Source organism: Leiobunum rupestre, chromosome 9 (assembly GCF_980474605.1).
Source record: "Leiobunum rupestre chromosome 9, qqLeiRupe1.1.hap1, whole genome shotgun sequence".
Lineage (NCBI taxonomy): Eukaryota > Metazoa > Arthropoda > Arachnida > Opiliones > Sclerosomatidae > Leiobunum > Leiobunum rupestre.
The window spans coordinates 39,047,816-39,071,376 of NC_143392.1; the positions used below are offsets into that span (position 1 = coordinate 39,047,816).

A 23,561-nucleotide genomic window follows, 5' to 3' on the forward strand; every position below is an offset into this window, starting at 1 on the left:
GTTCAAATTGAACCTGGTGATGATATTCAAAACCCCAATGTGGGTTGATGTCAGACCTAAGATGGCTGTTTTGATGATTAAAGGGCCCATCTCTAGAAAATGACGCTTCGTCGGAGAACAAAACATGGCGCAAAAATTGTCTATCTTCTTGGACAGCATTTAGTAACCAGTTGCTAAATTCATAACGTCTTTGATGGTCTCCGTCAATTAGTCCTTGGTGGAGCGTAGCTCTGTATGGGTGATAGCGATTCTTACGAAGAATTTTCCGCACACGATTTGCAGAACAACCCAAATCAGCAGCGGCGTTAGCGCAACTGTGACGAGGATATGCCACAAAGTACGCAAGTACATTGTTCTCGAAGTCTAAATCCGGTTGACCCAATCCGCGAAACCTAGGTTGCAAGTGACCAAATTGATTGAAATCGTGAATTGCTCGTCTTACTGTATTTACAGATGGTGCTCCATTTGGATGTCTTTCTGCGAAGATTTCAGTCACTCTTCTAAGGTTTTGCGCTGCTTCTCCATAGTAAATGGCAACTATCTCGGTACGCTCAGCTACTGAATAACGAGGCATTGTTCGAAATATTATCAAACACTGATAATAATCTCCCAAAGTTTTCCTTTAAATACCCAATGCATGTTTAGGATTGACCTATAGCCTCGTGTGTTTTAAATCCGGTCGTTTTTTTAACCAAAGTTTCAACTGGATTAGGTAATTCGGTTTCAATTATCGTTTCAAACAATCGTAATTTGGCTTCACCAACTTGTAAATTTTTCAAGCTCGAATTTTCACTGATAAATAAATTGTTTTTCGTCGAGTGAACAATTTTTAAGGGTTTTCGATGACGGCCTACATTTTTATAATAGAAATTTTTTATCTCGCACCTAGTGGTCGAAAAATAATTTTTCAAAATTGGTGAAAAACATTACCGAAAACGCTCAAATTTCTCAAACTGATGTCCCCCGGTATAGAGAATTGACCTGCCAAATTTGAAATCGGTACTATAAATAGTTTTTGAAAAAAAACACTTTTCCGAGCAAAAAAAAAGACCCTGTATATTAAAAGGTGGGTAAAAATGTCAACCCACCTTGCAAAATTTGAAACCAGGTATCTCGAAAAATTCGGTTTGCCTAAAAAATAATTTTAAATAACGTGTTCGTGTTTCGCTACCTTATTTCGAAATAAAATTCCTCTTTGGTTTATTAAGTACAAGATGATTGGTTCAAATTTAAAATTAATATTTAAAATATATTTAATACATCGGGGGTGTGTATTTAAATGTCCGTGACATCTTGTTTGAAGTATTTATTGTGGCCAAGTGAAACCTAAAATTCGTTAAGACACGAGTCGCGTATCTCTCATTATGGTCGGATAGTCACAGCATTAACAGAGGGAACGTCATTCGAGTCGATAAAAATAAAAATGCGGAACTGAAAATTATATTTCCCGAGATTTATATTTATGATTCTGATTGCGAGTGGTTTTATGATCAAGCTTCATTTTGCCAACATCCTTCTCTGTCATCACTGTTGCCACGAGGAACATAAGTAACAAATATATGCCTACACTGTTAAAAAAATTGTTCTAATTTGAACAAATCGCCGTTCAGAAGGTTTTCCCTGTAACAGAACGCCATTTGGTTCTAATATGAACAAAAAATATTCGTTCGATAAAGAACGATTGTTGATGGTTCAATATTGAACTTAGATGTTCTATATTGAACAAACATTCTTTGTTCAAATTAGAACGTTTTGTCGTTCGCGGTGGAACGCTTTGTCGTTCGCCGTGGATCATTTCCTCGTTCGACTTGGAATGCTTTATCGTTACCCAATACAAAGAGTACATAAAGTTATTGCTCTCAAAATTATAGCTCATGTCTCCTGCCGGTGGTTCATCATGCTAAATTAATAAAAGTAACCTAACCTAACCCATTGCCCACCGAACAGGAAAACCAGGCCTAAAACTAGATTATTTGAATTTAGTTCCAACCTCAACTACAACCATCTTATTAAGCTTAAAATATCTACCACGAAAGTGATATGCGTTAAATAAATAAAATCTTTCCATAGCGCAAAAGATATTACATTCTGTTCTCAGCCGAAAGGCCGAGAACTGGTAACACACGATTTTAGAATTTATTTCTATGCTGAAAACCAGGACGTCAAACCAAATTGCAGTATATTACGAAATATTTTCTATAAATTTTAATTCTGGAACTTGGGCAATTACATTTCCGAACGAATTTCGTCTACCTTGCCAATCAAATAAAAATATACTTAAAAAAACGGTGCGTGTCCTATAAATTCGGACCTTTCACAACCCTTTTTCATTTTCCACTTCGTTAGGACACGGAGGTTATTTATATCGTTATTTGTGTGAAGTTTCTTTTCAATAGGAGGGGTAGTTTCTGAGAAACAGCGTTACAGACCTAACGCCATTTGAGTAGCTAGTGAAGGAGCTACGCTCCAACAATGAAATTGAATTTTCGGTAAATTTCCAAATACACTGTACATACAACTACCAAAACAACTTTATTACAACATGTTCTAACTCACCCTGTAAATAAATTACTACGAGTAATAGTTTAATCAACCAGTACACTAACTTAACACAACATAATAATGTACGAAAAAACTACCTATAACAAAGCGTACTCTAAACCACTCATTTATTACTTTATGGATGTTATACTTGTTTGTTACTTTTGGCCATATGAAGTTTTCCACAAAATAGTGTCACACTTATTTGTTACTTTTGGCCTTACGACGTTTTCCGCAAAATAGTGTCACACTTATTTGTTACTTTTGGTCATACGTTGTACATGAAACCAATACAAAGAAATCCATATAGGATTGTGTGTAAAACCTGTTCTAAGGGGAACGATCTCCTAGCTATTGGAACGAATCTATTCTATTGTGTAGTTTACAAGCCTTCCTCCAGAGGGCGAAAGAGCATTCGTTCTTATTTGAACGAAATAAAATATCTTGAACACACAGTTCTCTGTTACATACCTGTAGAACGCTATCGTTCATTTTTGAACAGACTGTTCTAAGTTGAACGTCTTCTGAACGAATTTTTTTAACAGTGTATTCTCAAAAAGATAATTTTTTTAATGATAGTTTGTTTTTCGACAATGTTTGTAAATGTCATAACGTGGTTAAGTCTTTGGAACTGCCGGAATAACCAGTGCTTTTTACGTAGGCAACATGGCCTATTGAAATTTAGAAAATAAAAAACACGTCGAGAGTTAACTCCTCCAAAATTTATCTTTCAGTGTCATACCAATATCTGTTACCTATGGTGTTAGGCTGTGATAAAAATAAAGCCAAATTATCTAAAACAATAATGCTAACGAGAGCTACTCTAAAGCCTGGAAGTGGATGACATGTTATCAGAGTTATAGCCCGGTGCACCTGGAATTATATCCTTATCACTGGAGGTCTTCATCATTATTCCCTACGCCAGCGTCCACAGTCCGGCCAAATGACAAAACAGCCATGGCAGCGAGATAACCCTATTACTGCGGTCGCAGGACCTTCGACGCAAGCCGCGAAACCCAGCAATGGGTCGACCACAACGCCACTTCGCGCACAACTGTGGGAATAAGAGCGGATGCTCTAGCATCTCCAGCCGACACCCTACATGTACATGTATCTATATAGGTAGATTGCCTTCTCCAGCCAGGGCCGTGCGTAGAGGTCTCGCGGCCCCGGGCGAAATGCATGGGCGAAACTGAGTGTAGCGGCCCTCCGGTATATACATCCCTATGGTAAAATTTTAGCTGCCCTGGGCGACCGCCCGGCTCGCCACCCCCTAAGCACGGCCCTGACTCCACCCGATCAGGGCTGATCTATATAGGTAGAGTGCCTAGCCCATAAGAAAAGGTCCCCTAAAGGGAAACGACGAGCACACTGCGACCCAGCGTAACCCGGCACAATTGGCACCGGAGATCCCGGTGTGACTCCAAAAGACCGAGAAACAGGGTCACAGTTTGGAGGAGATAAGTATTGGTCGGACGTCATCAAGCCAGAATGATGGCAGATAAAGCTGACGTCCGACCAAAAACCGGTTTAACCGGGGTAGTCTTAGTAATTCTAACAGCAATAGGCGGGAAAGGACGTTCTTATTACCGCTATGGGATTTTCCTCTCCAGAATACTTCCCTCCTCCAAGATATGGAGACCCGCCACCCCACACCAGGTTACCAATCCCGCCGATATGGCCAGTATACCTGGACCCTATCCGTTAACCTGACCCGAAGCCCAGTTTCCAGCCCCTACCTTACCGAATTCGGAGGTGGAGAGAGGACCATTTGATCACATCTCCCAGTGCGCCATCGCCCTTATGGGTTACAAGAGCCAGACCCCCTCCCCGGTAAAGCCACCAGTGATTGCACACTGCGACCCATTAAAAACCAGAAGTGGATGACCTAGAGACCTCCCTTGTTGAGGTGTACAGTTTTGGTCCCCACGTGTGCGAGGGCATTTGGAATCTTCGCCGTTAGATGTCGCTAATTTGTGACATACAAGAATAACCAGAAGGATTAGGGGCGGTGTCTGGTAGGACTTAAGGGATAAAAATACATATAAAAATGTGGTGAACAACTTTTTTGGGGAATAAGGCTTAATTAAGGAAACAAAATGCAACTTAAAACTAAAGACTACTTTTTTACAATATAATGATAATTAAAAAGAGTTTAGCAAAGAGGCAAATAATTCACAACGAAACGGAGTGCCATAATTAAGGATGGGCGATTAAAGGGCAAACGAGACGGGGAAAAGTAACGCAAGGGGGAAAGAAACATCAGATGCTCCCGACGACCAAAAAAACACCCGCGTTCGAAAGAGACGAAAGACGAACCATGTCAAAGGTTGGCGGGAAAAAACACGAAGTCGGGTTGACACGCCAATTTTCAATTAAGTACACAGTTAGAAAAAAGGGTTTGATTATAAACCCCCAAGGTTCTTAAAAAAAATTCCACAAATTCAAACCCTCCAAAACCCTTTAACGGAAATTTTCAACCCCACAAGGCTTAAAAATTAGCACTTTTATGATTATAAATTGAACCATTAGAAACCCTTTAAAAACTTCCTAGGGTTTGCAATAAAACCCCGTAAATACAGACAATCGACACAACACGGTTTATATTTACTCTTTTCAAACCCTTTAAACACTTCCTAGGGTTTGTATTTATAAATTAAATTAAAATTAATTAATTTAATTTACGACTTTATAACCAATTTTGGCGATTGCAAGGGGCGCGTTTTGAACCCAAGCTCTCTAGCACGACAGGCAGGCGTTTTACCACAGAACCACCGAAAGATGTATGATTGCAACGATGTTTAGAGATACCATTTTGGGGAAAGTCCGTCTTCCTTTACGTTTTATGAAATTATTATACGGCTTGATATCAAATTTTGTCGTAGATGGCGTGAGATAGTTTAAAACGTGCAGGGTTTGAAAAGGGTTTTAAAAAGTGATAAATTATTATTTTTTTTTCTATAGGTTCTTAAATTGGAATCCTAAGGGTTTTCCATTGATCTATAGGGGTTTCCTTTAAACATTTTAACCCTTTTCAAACCATGCAAGTTGCCAAAACAAACCTTAAGGGTTTATAATTTTTTCCTAAACCTTTTTAAACCCAAAGCAAACCCTAATAAAACCCATGGAAACCCTTTTTTCTAACTGTGTAGTAAGAGCAATCGGAGAAACGCAAATGGAGCCGTTGTCTCTGGTTCGTAACGTCACGTCAAGAGCAAAGACATACGCTTCGCTACATATACTGGCGTGTTTAATATGGCTCAACTTGCATACGATAGCCGCCGCTGGTCAAATTTTTCCCCGTGCCTCTAACAGTCGGTCAGAAACTTCTCCCGTGTTTCGAAAGTGTTAACAGGTTTTTTTGTATGGAGACGCCTGTCAAGTAAGCGAAGTGTAGTGTATGACATCATAGACTCTTTAGATAGACACCGTTAGGTGGCGCATATAGTAGAGGCAGTCAAGGAGATAGATAGGAAACTAGAAGTTAGTTAGTTAGCCCGGTACTACGACACAAGCGTCATGCATCATTTCATATTATTATTAGGTAATAAATCAGTTATATCAAGAACGTATATATGTATAAGAACGTTGAACAAAAGGCATCGCTTGGGCCATGATGCAATCGGTTTCGGAATAACTCCGCCCTAAAATCCGCGTGCAGCGCGCGCTCGAACTAGAAACGGTTTTAACCTTTAGCGAGCGCCGCACGCGGTTTTTTGGGCTGAGCTATTCTGTAACCGATTGCATCATGGCACCAGGTGCCAATTTGATCGTTCAACGTTCTTATACATATATACGTTCTTGGTTATATCCATATACGTTAAAGCTCATTCCATAAATATACAAGAACCAACACACAAAAATGGCGACGGGGATAAAGGAAACAAGCTTTTCCACGGAAGAGGTGTAGGTGCAATAATAAAACATCAAGGAAGGTAACAAGGCATTGGATAATCAAGCGAGAAATAGGCTTTGGTTTAGGTGACAGGCAACGTAACGAAACGTCGAGAAGAGAAGGACGCCATTTTCGAATATTCTAGAAGAAATTCACTGCGCAGATTCGCCACTCGTAAGCCCCGCCGCGACGCCATATTGCTTTTTCAAGCTCAGAATTTAAGCCTAACCAACCTGACATCATTCCAACTTACGGACATTTAGAGAAATATAACTCACACGAAGAATCATGGATATCATACACGGAACGGATGGAACAGTATTTTATTGCAAATGAAATAGATGAACCATGTAGAAGAAAAGCGATCCTACTATCTTGTGTGGGAGCAGAGACATATGGAATTTTAAGGAATACTCTCTTGCCAGAAAAACCTATTGATAAGACTTTTGATAAATTAGTAGAGATACTGAAGAAACGTTTTAACCTTGTACCATCAGAAGCAGCTCAGAGACTCAAGTTTAGAAAAAGACAACGTCAAGCCAATGAAACATTAACCATCTATGTTGCAGAACTACGGAAGTTATCTGAATATTGTAATTACGGAACAGAATTAGACAACATGATAAGAGACTTGGTCGTTGCCGGTATCCAGGATGAACGTACTCAGATCCGATTACTGGAGGAAGAAGCATTAACTCTTGACAAAGCATTAACCATAGCTCAGGCAATGGAAGCTGCCACAAGGGATTCTAGAGCAATGAATGCAGCTAATGGTGGAGGAAATAACAAAGATAACATCAATAAGATTTATGGCCGATCGCATACCTATCGAAATAGGCAAACGAGATCGCATCACGATAGGAATGAGATTCCACAGCCACGTACAAATAGATTTCAACAGCGGAATTCAGCAGAGAACAATCAGTGTAACAGATGTAATAATACTGATCACGGTTCATCTGCATGTCCATACTTGCAATCCATATGCAGACATTGTCAAAAGAAAGGACATTTAGAACGTGCTTGCTTTCAGAAAGGAAACTCTAATGCTGGACGAGCAAGATCTCGAAGTACCAGACATCGTGGTTACCAAAGAAGAGCACCGCAGCGAGGAGGAAATAGTCACGCTAGCACTCATTACATGGCACCGAGTGAAGACATTGTGTCTGATTACCAATTGTACCATATTATTACAGACAAGACAACTCCTATGGTGGAGGAAAATGAGGATAACAATAATGCCAATAGACGTCAAACTCAAGCATTTACTGACGAACACCATGAAAGAGTGAATGTAGTCGTACGAGACAATACAAGTGATTCAGATATACCAGAACCTTGGATGGTCTTTTGTAAAGTTAATGGAAGAGACATTGAATTCGAGATGGATTCCGGATCGGCTTTCACGTTGATCTCAGAACAGTTTGCTACGACAATACCAAACCTAAAAGAACTAGAAGACTTTCACATCACTCTAGGAGATTTTCATGGGAAGACCTTACAAGTTAAAGGGCGAACCACTGTCAAGGCACAATATGAAGGTAGATCAGCTGAGTTACCGTTGGTCATATATCAAGGCAATGGTCCTTGTGTGGACGGAAATGGATTCAAACATTGAAGATATATCCTAAGTGGGTGTTGAAGGATAGACCCCACCTCAAGACAGTTGCACACTTAGATAGCGCAAACACAACCTTGACGGCAATACTAGAGAAGAATGAAGCAGTGTTCTCTAGTGGTTCTGGAAAATTATTGGGTTACAGAGTACATTTGTACAGGAAGAAAGATAGTCAACCAGTATTTTGTAGAGCTCGAAGTATGCCATTCGCAATGAAGACTAAAGTTGAAGCTGAGTTAAAGCGATTAGAGGAGGAAGGACTTATCACTAGTATTCCTCACTCAGAATTTGCCGCACCAATAGTGACAGTTATGAAGACTGATGGGACTGTTAGACTGTATGGAGACTTTTCGATAACAGCGAATCCAAATATCGACATTGAACAATACCCTATGCCCAAACCTGAAGCCATATTTTCAAATTTAGCCGGATGCAAAGTCTTCAGTAGATTGGATATGAAAGAAACTTATAGCCAGCTAGAATTGGATGATGTATCCAAAGAATTGGTAGTAATTAATACCTCAAAAGGGTTGTTTCGAAACAATCGCCTACCGTATGGAGTAGCCTCCGCATCCGCCGCTTTCCAACGTGCCATGGAAACGTTGCTTCAAGGATTGAACAGGGTATCCCCTTTTCAAGACGACATCTTGTTGGGAGGTGTTGATGAACAAGATAACCTAAATCAATTGGAAGCTGTGCTTGAACGATTTAGAAAGGGTGGACTCAAACTACGTAAAGAAAAATGCGCTTTTCGGCGAAATTCATTAGATTTCCTGGGTTATCGGCTGGATGAGCATGGGTTGCACCCACATGAAGCTAAAACGAAGGCAGTCAGAGACGCACCACAACCAAATAACGTAGAAGAACTCAGAGCATTTTTAGTGCTCGTAAATTACTATAGAAAGTTTATTATCCATTGTGCTCAACTACTGTCACCATTATACGAACTTGTACGCAAAGACTCCAAGTGGTATTGGAGAAAGGAGCAAAAAGAAGCATTTGAATTAGCCAAGAAAGCCCTAGTGTCATCAAATCTTCTCATTCATAACAATCCAAAATCGGAATTTATACCTTGCATGCGACGCGTCTCCAAAAGGCGTCGGTGCAGTCCTCTGACAAATAATTGATGGTCAAAAAAACCTGTGGCATACGCAAGTCGATCCTTGATGCCAGCAGAACTTAACTACGCTCAAGTGGACAAGGAAGCCCTTGCCATTATTTTTGGAGTGATAAGATTCCGTGACTATCTACTTGGAAGAAGGTTTATATTATTGACTGATCACTAGCCATTGATCACTATATTCTCACAGTCAAAACTAATACCTCAGACAGCAGCAAGCCGACTTCAACGTTGGGCACTCATGTTGGGAGAATACAGTTATGAGATACGGTATAAAAAGGGAAGCAATCATTCGAATGCAGACGGATTAAGTAGACTACCACTGTTATTGGAGCCAGCAAAGACACCTATCCCGTGTGAATATGTATTCGCACTATCACAGTTGGAAGAAGGACCTGTGTCTGCAAGCAAAATTGCTGAAGAAACTCTCAACGATCCGATTTTGAAACAAGTATACCAACACGTTGAGAATCGATGGCCTGACAATGTCAGAGAACCTTTCAAACCATATTGGAAACGACGATACGATTTCACAATCCATCAAGGTGTTATACTAGCCTCCGACAAAGTAGTAATTCCAAAGATATGCCAAGAAGCTATACTCAATGAATTACATAGTACTCACCAAGGCATCGTACAAACCAAGCAGTTAGCCAGAAGTAAAGTTTGGTGGCCTGAATTAAATCGGGACAAAGAAGATAAAATTAAGACGTGTTCCATTTGCCAAAAGAACGCAGCATTACCAAGAGCTGAATATTCTAAATGGAAAGAAGAATTACAACCATGGACGCGAGTTCATATAGACTTTGCTGGACCAATAAATGGGAAATACCTATTAATAATGGTTGATTCAACATCAAAATGGTTGGAGATTGGAGTAACGAATAACACAAGTTCGCATTCCGTTATTACATTTCTGCGACAAAACTTAGCTCGTTACGGAATAATGCATACATTGGTCAGCGATAACGCAACCGGTTTCACTAGTGGTGAATTTCAGGACTATATGAAGAAAAATGGTATTTTACATCGAACAATTGCACCATATCATCCTGCCTCCAATGGACAAGCGGAGAGGGCTGTTTGAACAGTAAAAACTACACTGAAGAAATTAGACGGAACTTCTAATGAGACAATTCAAACCATTGATCAACAATTTCATGAAGGAACCTTAGACCTGAGGATAGCAAGATTTCTTATTAACTACAGGAGAACTCCCCAGAAATCCGGAAAATCACCTGCAGAAATCATGTTTGGTAGAACTATCCGAACTAAATTGGACATAATACAACTAAATCACTCAAACGAAGAAAGGTGGGAGAAAAGTAGTTCTGAGAATCATCAAGGTAGACAAAACAACTATCAGTACAATTACGGGAAGTATCAGATCGAAGAAATGGTATTGGTCAAGAATTACGGTAGAGGAGACAAATGGTTAAAAGGAGTCACAAAGAGAAGACTAGGAAACATGATGTACGAAGTTGCGACCGGTAGAGGTATAGTCCGAAGACACCAGAATCAGATGAGACCGAGAAGAGTTATGCAGAAAACCCATCTTGAGATACCTCATAGAAGAGAAAACCAAGAATGGGCACTCTATCCGAGAGATGGTGTATCCTGTCATAATCCTGATGCCGGATACCGATCTGTAACTAGAGCGCAACCCAATATCAGTAACCAGTCATCACCAAGTTCCAGTAACCAGTCATCACCGAATTCCAGCTATCAGACAATCCCAGGCAGTGATCTTGAATCCGATCATGAGATTGCCAACCGACCAGATCCAGACATGGAGAAGCAGAGTATTCATTCTCGAGACAACGATCAATCCAGGGAAGAATATCCAATCCCAGTAGAACAGATTCCCGGAACCAGTAAGCCTGACATTCCAGTGAACAATCAATCATCACGACAACATGACCAGAGTAATCATGAGATAGAACTTAATCAATTAGACGACATCAGCGAGACTAGACCCAGAAAAGATCCTGAAGACCAAAGAGATGAGGACAATCATACCCAGAATGTGGCCAGTACATCAACAGCATCATTACGATCAAATCGTGACGCAAACTCGACAATCCAAATTCGAAGAGACTTTCCCAAAGATATTTCAAAAACCGTGTACAAACCATGTAAGAGAAGAAGTACGCGAAAATCGAAACCAATTGTTAAATTGAATTTGTGAAGTGAAAAAAATTGAACTCTCAAGCTATTGATATAGAGAATTTAATTCTTATAAAAAAAAGAGAGTGGTTGTAGTGTATGACATCATAGACTCTTTAGATAGACACCGTTAGGTGGCGCATATAGTAGAGGCAGTCAAGGAGATAGATAGGAAACAAGAAGTTAGTTAGTTAGCCCGATACTACGACACAAGCGTCATGCATCATTTCATATTATGTATATATTCATCAATGTAATAAATCAGTTAAATCATAAGTGGATCATTCTCTCTAAGTATACAAATTCCGGGTCCCGGTCGGGTATCTTAGTCTGGGTTTCGTGACGTCAGAGCTTGTAAAGAGAGCAAACTCCAGAGATAAATTTTTTGAAAATATTTCGGCGGAGGCGCCACCGAGTGGTCAAGACGGCAACTAAAGGGGCGTTTATTGAACAAAACTCTACACTTTGATCTGAAACTGACCTTGAACAAATATGGTACAGGTTTTTGGGGGGAGAAATTCGAAGAGCCAACCCCCAAAATTTATCTCTCTCGGGCACTCGAGACACGTTTCAGACGTGAGACGTATCATTAGAAACATGGTCACGAAAGGAAGAAGCCCCAAACTTTACCGTTTCCGCAGCCTTCCCTTTTTTGGAGCCCAGATTCAGGAGGCCCGGGATAGCCTTCCGCTTACCGTCCAAAGACAAGAGAGGAAAGAGATAATCCTTGTCTATCCAAACGGACTGAGATCATCCCAAGCGAATCAGAAACTTGGTTAGACTTTTAATCACATCACCCCAGACCGAAACCACAAGTAACTACACGTGTCTGGTACCTAACATTTCCACCCTGTAACCGAAGAGAAGCGAGAGACCAAACCGAGAGATGGTGGGGTGGCGGAGTGGTTAGCACTTTCGCCTCGCGACAAGAGGAGCCGGGTTCGATCCCAGCTTGTGACACTGGGTGCAAACTCGGAACAACTCCTTCTGCGTTGAGTTTGCAAGTTCTCTCCCCACTGGTTTAAGGGGTTTTCCCCCGAGTTCTTCGGTTTCCCCTTCCACAAAAACTTGTCTACGTTAACGGTAATAGTTAGTGTAGGGAGCTGTTGGCTCGATCTCGTGGCATGCAGGGCTTGCCACCACCCTTCTACGCATTGTAACCCGGCCACCTGAATTAAGGGCTTCAAAAGTCGCATGATGACTTAGGCCTAAGGTGGTGCCTTGGGTATTAGCCTAGCTGGTTATTATTAATATTATTATTATATCCCGGAAAAGCGGAAAGAGTCTCCTTCAAAGAAACCACCAAGACAAATAGTCAGAAGAAAACCTAGTTAGTGATTTTCTCCCAGAGTTATACGAAAAGTGCGCAAATAAATATCGCTAAGAGATGCATTTTGCCCATCGAGTTGCTGTGTGATACCCAAAATCTTCAGATAAAGAACGGGTCTGTGTTGTGAAGAACTTTCATCAAGCTCAACTCGCCAAAAGTGCCCTAGTCCGGGTTCCATCCCTTCTTTGCGGAGTTAAAGTCGTCTAAGGTCACTTCTAGCATCGTAGTATCCAGAAAGAATCCCAGAAACGCCAGAAATTAAACCGTAATGTTGAGAACCTTTCCAAAAGCCTCCCTCACCCGGATCAAAATAAACGAGACTCATATTGAGTCTCTCCCCTATTGATTGTTAAAGATCGCACTTATGTTAAGAACACCCCAAAAGAAGATAAACCTCAACGTAGCCAGGACTTTTCAACTGAGGGGGCCCGTCAAATTCCTAAGGGGGCACCCTTAAATATCAATTTCTTTCCTAAGACCTATGAGGCCTTCGACTTTTGGTTATAAAAAAAATAACGGAGGTGACTCTAAGTTGCTAAGATTTTTCCATGATTGTCTTACAGTAGCTCCAATATTGTGTGCGTTAAAATTTACGAAGTGATAACCAGGGCTGGACATAAGGCAGTAGTCACGGCATTTAACTACTAAAATAAATGCTCTGACTACTAAAATTAATCGAAATCTGGGGCTCACTAGTCAATTTGACTAGTGTAAAAATTACCTAAATATTCATAAATAATGGCGAATATGGCGTATCATAAATTTATCAATTCCATTTCATTTAAAAAAAATCGCCAAAGTCATGTAACTCAAGTGATAATAAATTCCTATTTTATTTCTGACGGGTAGAGCAAAATGTTGGCTGTCCTTCTTGTCCATTTTTACTACCACTAGTCAGTGACTTCTAAAAAAAATATCCTTATGTCCAACCCTAGTGATAACCATATTCAACCGTTGAGTTGGGAATATAGTACTTCTAGAGCCACAATTTATATTTGCTGTGGCTGGGGTCTTGAAGCATAGACCAAGTAACCTGAAGAACAATTGCTTGAAAGAAGGGCTGCGTTCAGTAACTCTAAAAAAGCTCAGCACTGAGCTCAACGGTCAGCGGTTTTTTACTGAACGGGTTTTTTGACTTCAGGTTTTGACGTCACGTTGCCTGTCCGTTGAGCAACGAAGTCATCGGCTATGATAGCAGGTTTTTCCGTTGCTCAATGGTCATGTGACGTCCAGGCGCGGAGTAAGGCTAGCTGCAGACGCCGCAACAGACGATATTTTACAACAAGCGTAAAAAGTGTTCAACATCAACAAGCAGTGTGAGTAATAAGGCCAATCACCAGTTTAAAAATTAGCTGGGCCAGTTTAAAAATTAAATGCTTGGGAGTGTTAGTGGCCCTGGTGACCACTTAATTAATTCAAAGTTTTTCCCTTAAAGATTTTAGTTCATAAAAAAAAACTATATTAATCCCTAAAATTGTTTGGTCTTTGCTTATATGCTGTGTGCTTGGCTTTGTGTCAATTGTGTGTATGGGTGGGTGACTGGTACGTGTCGTGAGTGGGTGGGGTGCATTTGGCCGACTCCTCATTTGACCGACTGCTCATATGTCCGAATGCCCATTTGGCCGACAACTCATTTGGTCGACTTTTCGGTCGGCCAAATGAGCAGACCATATGGCCAACTACTCATTAGGCCGACTACTCATTTGGCCGATTACTCTTTTAGCCGAAATTCTGGTCGGCCAAATGAGCAGCCCATTTGACCGAATGCCCATTTGGCCGACAGCTCATTTGGCCGACTACTCTTTTAGCCAAACTTCTGTCGGAAAAATGAGCAGTCGGTCTAATGCACTGTCCATTTGGCCGACTGCCCAATTGGCCGACTTCCCAGTCGGACAAATGGACAATCGGACAAATGTGCAGTCGGCCAAATGGACAGTCGGACAAATGTGCAGTCGGCCAAATGGACAGTCGGCGTAACGAAACTGTCCCATAAATGGTGGCTCTAAAAGTACTATATTCCCAACGCAATGGTGATAACCATAGAGATAGAAAAGAAATAGAGGCACTATGGTATCTGGCGAAGTTGACCGCGAGTGCTGACCCCTTTTCGCCAATGAGATGGGCAGATTACGTGGCGCCATCGAAACAAAGGAAGGATAGATGGCGTTGTAAATTCGGTCCATCTCCGCTTTCTTCGCGGGGGGGGGGTTAAATTTCCCGGTCAAAAACAAAGGTGCCTCTCAGTGCTTCCACTTCCAAAAGATCATTTTCAGACATAAGCTGAAAAATGCCCACTTTTACCCTTTCCAAATTTCAATAATACCCTTAAAATTCCCACAAGAATCAAACAATAAAATACCCACTTTTACCCATTTTAAATTTAAAAATACCCTGAAAATTCCCATAAAAAAACACCATAAAAATGTAGTTTAATTATCACAGTTTTTTCTTTAATTTTTACAAAGAAAAAGACACAAATATTAATGGTAGGTATGCAATTCGCTTACTAAGGGACGAAAACAATATATTTGTCTGCTTCAATCGGCAAAAGCTGACAACAGAGAAAGAACCTAAAAGGGTCTCGACATAAGCAAAACCAGTTTTCCACTTACGGCCAACTTAGTTACACTTTGTCAAAATGAAATGTTCAAAATACCCTAATTTTACCCATTACCCTCAACCATAGAAATCTCATAGGTAACTAGAATGCTGCCGTGTAACTGGCAAATGGGCCAAACGCCGTGGCAGACGATAGCCAGATCTCAGCCAATCAGAGCTCAAAGAGTGGTTCTGCCAAGAATTTAATGTCACCAGAGAGAATGACGTCATTTATCTCCCGCTATTGTAGCGGATCCAATGAGGATTATTATCCTCCTTGGCGGAACCACTCTACGGCCTCTCATTGGCTGAAGGTTCAAGGCGAACTGGCGTCAAGCTCGGTCGTAGCAAAGATAATTTAAACTTCGTACCCTAGATTCGAAATCACTCTCTCGCGCGTTGCCGATAGCGTTTACCCACTTCCCGCCGGAACTCAGAAAAAATTCGCTCCAATGGTGGCGCACTACTGCCATCTAGGGATAGAAACTAATTTTTTTTTGGAAGTTGCGGTGCGTAATTTGACGCGTTTTGCGTTCAACTCGAAGTTTTAAAACATGGTGGACCACAATTATAGCACTAAAAAAGTTTCAAATCGAAAGAAAAAACCTAGACTTACTAAAGGTGAGTAATATAATCTTACAAGCGATTCAAGCATAATTTGACTAAACTTAATAGTTCATTCAATTTCATTTACCATTTTAATAGGGTTCGTGTTTAACATCGACATTCTTAAGGAATATTTGCCTGAAATTTTAGAAATTCTTCAAGATTGGCATCATTACCGAAAGAAGATATTCAAGCACCAGAATTACCATTTGTTAAAGTAAGTTTTTATTGGAAATATATGACTTACAATTAAGCGTGTTTCTATAAATACTCTTGTTTTAAATAAAAAAAATCTAGGCCTAAATATGGGGTACGTTCAGCAGAGCTCATCGGACTCACCGATTAGTAATCGATGACATCGGTTTCCTACTGTACGCTTTGTCGCGTTTCCGGTTTTGACGTCACGATAGTCATCGGTTACTCACCGAAGTCATCGGCTGGAGGAGTCGGTTTTTCCGATGACTGACGTCATTTCTGACGTAAAACTACTATAAAAGCTACGGCATTTTAAAAAACACCGATGACTGAATAAAAGCGTTCAGCAACTTACGACGTCATTATGACGAAAAAGCTCATCGGTGGAAAATATCAAATCCATCGGGTTTTTTTCCGTTGACTGCTGCTGAACGTAGCCATGGCGCCTTACCGCAACCGATGGAGCCGATTTTTCTGAGGTCACGTGCCGGAAGAGGGTAAACGCTTCGTAACAAAACCGTGAATGGGAAAGCTCTCAGTATTCGAATCTAGGGTACGAAGTTTAAATTATCTTTGGTCGTAGGCGGCAGCATTCTAGTTACCTATGAGATTTCTATGCCCTCAACCTCGAAAAAAAATCCCTCTCGGGGTCAATTTTACGCGAAAAAGGGTAAAATACCCTCAAAGTGGAAGCACTGGTGCCTCTCCTCCAAGTCTTAACGCGGTTGCGGTAGCCGGTAATCTTCCCTCTATTTCATTTCTATCTCTATGCTATGGTGATAACTCCAGTTTTTGTTATTAGCTTGACAATTTGACCTTTGTCGAGGGTTTCGAATCAATTATCTATTACGAGTAACAAGTTTATTGCACTATCCACATTATGGTTAGATAATGAGTACATTTCGAAAATTTTAGTCTGAAGAACATTACTGTGCTTTGTACAAATTAATAAAATGTCTGTAAATGGCGAGGATAGCGTGTCACTCAGGGGTGAAATAGTCAATATTGTTTCTCCAGTTGCTTCTCATTTACAAGAAATTGATGGAAATTTAGCGAACTACGGTAATGATGGTGATGAATTGTTGTCATACACTTCTACCGAATCTTTTTCTACTCATGGTATATTAATATTTCATTGTATTAAAGTTTCTTTTTGAATTATAATTTATGGAAATTTCCAAAATTTTCAGGTACTTCATGGTATGCTGCTGTATTCTTGGTGGTAAATGCTGCGTTAGGAGCGGGATTGTTAGATTTCCCCCTTGCTTTCAGCCAGGCAGGGGGTGTTTTAGTGGCTATTCTTGTCCAAATTGTGAGTTAGAATCTATTAAGTATAGGTTACTATCTTCTGTTTATATTGTTAATATTCATTCTTAGGTGCTCATAATTTTTGCCATTTTGGCATTAGTTATTTTGGCCTATTGCTCAAAATGTCACCTTAGTAGAACATATCAAGACGTAGTTGCTAGTGTTTGTGGCAAAAGAGCTCAAAGGATCTGTAGTGTCATAATAGTTCTTTACTGCTATGGAACTTGCATTACATTCATTATTATCATAGGGGACCAATTTGATCGAAGTTTGTTACTATCTTATAAATAACGTAAATTATATCTATTTAATAATTTTTTTTTGCAGTTTTTGCTTCACTGTATGGCAGTGATTTTTGTCACGTCTGGTTTATGAACCGCAAATTAACAACCACTGTCACCTCTATTTTTTTTATACTACCCCTCTGTTTCCCCAAAAAGATTGACTTCTTAAAATACGCCAGTGGTTTTGGAGTGTTTTCAGTTATGTATGTTGAGTTTGTCATAATTTATAAATACTACGAAAATTCACATGAAGCAGCTGGCACAATTAAAACTAAACCAGACCATTGGACGGATGTGTTCTTAGTTGTTCCTGTGATATGTTTTGGCTACCAGGTAACTTTTTTCTTTACACAATTTGAGGCTATATTTTCAATACTTTATAATAATTTCAGTGCCACGTGAGTTGCGTACCAGTTTACGCATGTTTACAAGACAAAAGGGTGGCTAATTTTCTAAAAACCGTAACGGTAGCCATAACAATATGCGCTTTTACCTATACAGTGGCAGCTACTTACGGATATTTGACATTTGGGTCACACATTCAAAGTGATATTTTATACATGTACGACGCTAAAGACAATGTTGTTCTTGTTGCAATTCTGGCTATGGCGCTGAAAACCATAACTACTTATCCCATTCTTCAATTTTGTGGAAGAGCCGCTATAGATGATTTATACATCCAATATAAGAGAATGTCAATTCCTCAAGCAAAGCTTTACGAACGACAACGAAGAATTATCATTGCCATACTTTGGTTTTTTAGCAGTTTGGCGTTCTCTCTGTTAATCCCTAATATTGGAGATGTGATTGACTATCTAGGCAGTTTGGCTGCAATCTTTATCTTCATTTTTCCTGGTAAACTGAATGTTTAAATTTGTGTTTTAAGCATTTTCCCGCTGGTTCATTTAAGATAGGTTTTGTCAAAGATTAAACTCTTAGTTTTATTTAAACTGTTAGGTTCATAATTCACTAAACAGCGTGGAAAAAGCTTTTTCAACTTTTTACTATACAGGGTTGCCACATATCAGGGAAAAATCAGGAAATTTAAAAATGGACCTAAAAATTCAGGGAAAAGGTCAGGGAATTTAAAGGGAATATAACCTGCAAAGCAATCTTTATGGAAGACCCCTTCAATTTTTCCAATTACCCAGTACAGTGGCGCCAAACATTTCTAAAACCAAAGGCAAGAGCGGTCAGCGCTGCAAACGTTGGTGTTATACACTAAATACCTGAGGTTATATTCCCTTTAAAAATGGGCCTAAAAAGTCGGGGAATTTTAAAGAGTTGGAGAATTCACTTTAATCTAGACACTTTTTTAAGGTAATTTTACCCTATATCTATGCAAATTCTGCTATTATTATTTAGATCCTCGAAAGATTTTTTAACGTTGAAATAACTTTCGTACTGAAATATTAGTTTATTAAAATTTATTAACTGCTGATAACTTTAAAAATTTAAAACTGTCTAATTTCAAGTCAGTAAAAATAACTTAAAATGGTCAGGGAATTCTGTTAATATTGTGGCAACCCTGTTATAGTTTAATTGTGAAACTAATGAACTTATTTACAAATAGGGTTATGCTTGATGAAGGAAACACTGAAAATGGATCCTTATTTTTTAACAAGAGCCAGTAAATACAGTATTGTGTTCGGCTCGATGTTTATGGCTATCGGAGCTTTTATCTTTGGACAAGTCATCACCCAATCCATATTTGACGATATTAACCCTAACAAAGATGCAGTTATTGAATTATGCACGTAAATCAACTACTAAGAAACTAATACTAATATAATTAATCACTGCCTGGCTTAAAAAAAGATGCCATTTCACATATCGTTCACGAAAAAAAGTGCAATATTTTATTTTTTTAATTTATGTATACATTTTTTTTAATAATTTATTAAAATCAGTATTATAGTTTAATTACTTTATTTCAATATTTTAATATTGGTTAAACAAAAAGTTACATTTCAAGTTTATATTCTATATAAACCAATAAGTAAACGCGTGATAAATGTACAATATGAAAAAGTCTGCATTCTAATTTTTATTCACACAACGTAACGCACACAAATTACCTTAGATTAAAGAGATCACCGGCTGATGGCAGGGGAGCTAAACCACCCGTTACATTTGGAAGTAGTGTCAAATCAGGGAGGTTCTGCAGATGGGATTTTAGCTCGTTTCTAACTTGGGTAACCTTCATTTGTTTATCTTTATATTCCTTGAGGAAAAAAAGTATTGTTAATCACTTATTTTAAATTCTTGTAAAATATTTTGAAAGTACTTGTAATTTTTGTTCAGATAAGGACATTTGATCACGTTGATGCTTGATGAAATCAGATAACATTCGAGCCACCAGTTTCCTTTCTTCAAGTTCTTCAGCCAGTCGACTATTGTAATCGGACAGCAGTGAACAGGCTTCGTCTACTTGTCTAGACAATCTTTCAGCGGCATCTCGATCTTGAACTTTCTCTAACAAAGTGGAATCCGAAACTTCCGGAGGTAAGCTCGCAATTTTTTCTCTAACAGTCGCGTCTGTAGAAGCTGATGTTTCAAGTTCTTGCAATGCTTTAATTAATTCCTCAGCCTATAAAATAAAGCGCAGCCAAATCATAGTTTTAATATTCAGTGTTTGTTTATTTTGAAAGAATGAATCTAAATTTAATAAAAAAAAGGAAATGCTGCAAATTTTGGTTTGCTACAGCTGTTTTGGTTTTATTAGCAATTGTACTTGACTTTTTTTACAATTGTAAACATTTTCTACAACTATACAGAGGTTTTTGAAATATTCAAATTTTTGCACCATGAAAACATTTTTTGTTAAATACACCGGATTTTTTTAATTTTAGAAAATTACTTGCAGCATTTCCTTCCAGAATGTATACCTGGAGCTTTCAAAAATTAACTCGTTCAGCCTCAATAAATTGAGGCGTAAATAAACTAATTTCTTACACAAGAAAATGTTTTTTGGCAATTTTTTTTCTTAAAAAAAAACAATCATCTCCTTATTTATAGTTATGGTAATTCCATAAATATTTAAATACAAAGTCTTATTTAAATTTTACACATTTACTTCAGGAGGATCTCTTGGTGGGGTATTGCTGTCAGAGTCTTCTTCCAGGGCATTTTCTAATTTCTCTTCTTGTTTTTTCTTCTTTCCTGCCACTTTGTCAAATAAGTCTTCGTTGGTGTTTTTGCTGTCATCTTGAGACTTTCTCTTTGAGGCTTTCTTTACTTTGACATCCTTTACTTCAGATTCCTTTGCGTGTGATTCTTCTGCGAAAAATTAGATTTTGTCAACTATTGGTATTTAGAAACGAAATTCCCAGTTTGGTTTCCAAGAAATTAGAACCAGTCACTTGGGTTCAGATCCATGTGGAATCGAATCACATGCGTTATTGTGTTCCATACTATAATTAGGGTACATTCAGTAACTTATTTTTAGAACAAGCACTAAACTGCAGATGGTTTTAAAAATTTCAGCACTTACAATCGTAACTTACTATTTATTAGGAAAACAAATTTATAAATTAAACATGTCTTAATCAGTCAATAATAAACAAACTGAGTAAGTCTTCCCATCGCTGTCAGATAATTTTGCTCCGAAGACATCATCCACCAAAATCGTGGCAGAATTTATTGCAGAAGCCCTACATTAAGAAATACAGCGCTCTTTAAGGAATTAATGCAGCATTTGAGGCCATGTCTTAGATTTGTAAACTCTGATAATCGCAACGTCCCAACCAGAAGTTTGAAAAGTCGTTCAACAACTTTTATTGGCTCAGCGTTGGCTATGATGACTAGTTAGTTACTGAACGTAGTCCTAATCCATGGCGCTGAATAAAAGGGCATGGGGAAATCTACATTGCATACTCGGCTCAAACAGCATCGGGAGAGAGTTTACTGACACTAAACTATAGACTATTATGTCAAGTGGCTTAATTGGAGAGAAACACCATTTAATGTAGAAATTACTTAAATTTCATTTTGACTAAACTTTTTATTTCGTTGCATGTTCTATGTTTCTTCCAAATGGAAAAATAAGCAAAAATAGTTGCGCAAGCTAGTTTTACTTTTAGGTTTAGACATTTTGCTCTGATCAGAAAATTAGTTCCCATAAATTATCAAGTCGGAAGTCACGTGAACATTTTACTTCCCAGTTCGTACTTTAGAGTCTAATATTTAACAACTTTAAGACAATGCCATATTTATGTCAAGCTTACATGACATGTCGTAATATATTTGTAGTGTTTTAATAAAAAATACTGATTATTTCAATTTTTGAGTTGGAAAATTTTAATTGAGTTGTGACAGCTTATTATATCTAATAAAGCTCAAATACTTGTTTGAATTGAAATTAAGACCAATTTTTTTTAAATAAGTAAGAGTATAGGGAGCTAACAGTTCTACGTCTCACGACGTCACCCATGCTTTTTCCTATTGAAAAAAAATTCTACCCAACATGGCGGCCAAAGCCAAAGGCTACGGAGTGTTAGTTCGCTTTACAGTGTTGTCCCCATTTTTTATTTCAGTTCCGGTTCCAAATTATCTTGGTTGCGGCCACCCTATGCACTATTTTATTTTAAATAAATTGATAAAAACTTACCTTTTGGGGCTTTAGATGTCTTTCCCTTATTGTGAAGTAAAGCTTGTCTGAACTCTCCAATTGTAGGGGCATCATACACCACCCTTTCTTCCCACACATTCAAAACCCTCATTAATCCTTTAAACGTTTTTTCATCAATTTTACTGAAAATAGTTTTAAACATAAATGCTATATCTCTTAAATAATATAATATTTAGCAACCACATACTATGAGATGCATTCAAATGCTTTCTTAAGTACAGTAGCAAATTCCTTAGTGAATTCTGGTCCCTTTTTCTTACTGTTTTGTATGACATCATTGGCCAAGTACATAAAAGTCAATTTCTTAGCTGGTTTGGCTGAAATACAATGTCAATATTAGGAATGTTAATCATTAAAATGTCAGTGAATAATAGTATACCTTTTTTTAGTTCCTTGAACCAGACTTGTACAATTAGTTTATGATGTTTACGATGATGAATCAACCATAGACTCAAAGTTTGAATACTTTGTTGTGAGCTATTGAGTTCTGCTAATTTTTTTTCCAATGCTGCATTTGTGAATCCTGACATTATATTTGGGCTATTTTATCACTTTCTGAAATAAAATATTTAACGTTTATCACTAGTATGTGGCAATATTTAGTATTTTACTAAACAGTATAAGTTTCTAAGAAACTTATACTGTTTTAGCAAGTAGCAATTTTAAGCCTCGGTTACCTTTCTTGAATACAATGAACAGAAGAAGTAACGTTAAATATCAACCGATATGATACTAAAATTTATTCAGACTTACTATAATCCGACACTATTTTAAAGTAAATACAAAAAATAAGACTTTACTAATTAAAATTAGTTGTTTACGTTAAAATGTTCTTCGAACGCCCGCCGAGTCAGCGCGGACGACGTCGGAGATGGCTCAGAATACCATAGTACCACGGACGAAGTATACGCGTTGTGGATTTCTTAACTAGTTGGGCAACTTAAGGTGTTCAAGGTTTTATTTAGTCCCGTACATAAGTACATTTTGTAAAACCCATAGACAAAATACATAATTATATCTATGAATAGGACAGGAAAAATAGAGCTAAAAAGCGCCATCTCTTTCTTTGGTTAGTAATTAAAAAAACCAATGAGCCATTGCGCCAAATTTCAAATAACTTAAAACGGAATCCAAAATCTTTTTGAGCATTAAAAAATTTGTATGATTTAAATTTTAGTATAAAGCTTTATTATTTGGTTATATCATATGTTACATAATTACTCATAAGTATGCCACTAGCTCTATTTCTTCACTAACGGTTTGTTTCACT

At 38.4% G+C, this 23,561-nt stretch overlaps 3 protein-coding genes across 4 annotated transcripts; 2 read left to right on the forward strand and 1 right to left on the reverse strand.

Moving 5' to 3' along the window:
• The first annotated feature begins 6,746 nt into the window (after positions 1-6,746).
• On the forward strand, positions 6,747-8,054 carry LOC149927423 (uncharacterized). Its single transcript, XM_090157852.1, has one exon. It carries the CDS (start codon positions 6,747-6,749, stop codon positions 8,052-8,054), a length of 1,308 nt encoding a protein of 435 aa, XP_090013978.1.
• An 8,515-nt stretch (positions 8,055-16,569) lies between these two features.
• Positions 16,570-19,616, forward strand: LOC149927424 (sodium-coupled neutral amino acid transporter 7-like). The gene is made up of 7 exons (XM_090158189.1): positions 16,570-16,806; positions 16,872-17,188; positions 17,260-17,381; positions 17,447-17,645; positions 17,705-17,994; positions 18,054-18,516; positions 19,235-19,616. The coding sequence occupies exons 2-7, from the start codon at positions 17,023-17,025 to the stop codon at positions 19,420-19,422; spliced, it is 1,428 nt and encodes a 475-aa protein (XP_090014315.1). The 5' UTR covers positions 16,570-16,806; positions 16,872-17,022; the 3' UTR covers positions 19,423-19,616.
• LOC149927425 (regulation of nuclear pre-mRNA domain-containing protein 1B) lies at positions 19,493-23,240 on the reverse strand. Of its 2 annotated transcripts, none has more exons than XM_090158191.1 (7): positions 23,113-23,240; positions 22,671-22,846; positions 22,479-22,608; positions 22,271-22,413; positions 20,738-20,940; positions 19,949-20,251; positions 19,493-19,885 (listed from the first exon to the last, which is right to left on the reverse strand). In XM_090158191.1, exons 2-7 carry the CDS (start codon positions 22,819-22,821, stop codon positions 19,736-19,738), a joined length of 1,080 nt encoding a protein of 359 aa, XP_090014317.1. In that variant the 5' UTR covers positions 22,822-22,846; positions 23,113-23,240; the 3' UTR covers positions 19,493-19,735. The 2 variants fall into 2 exon arrangements, with proteins under 2 accessions (XP_090014317.1, XP_090014316.1); XM_090158190.1 differs by having other exon boundaries at positions 22,969-23,224.
• Positions 23,241-23,561: the final 321 nt, after the last annotated feature.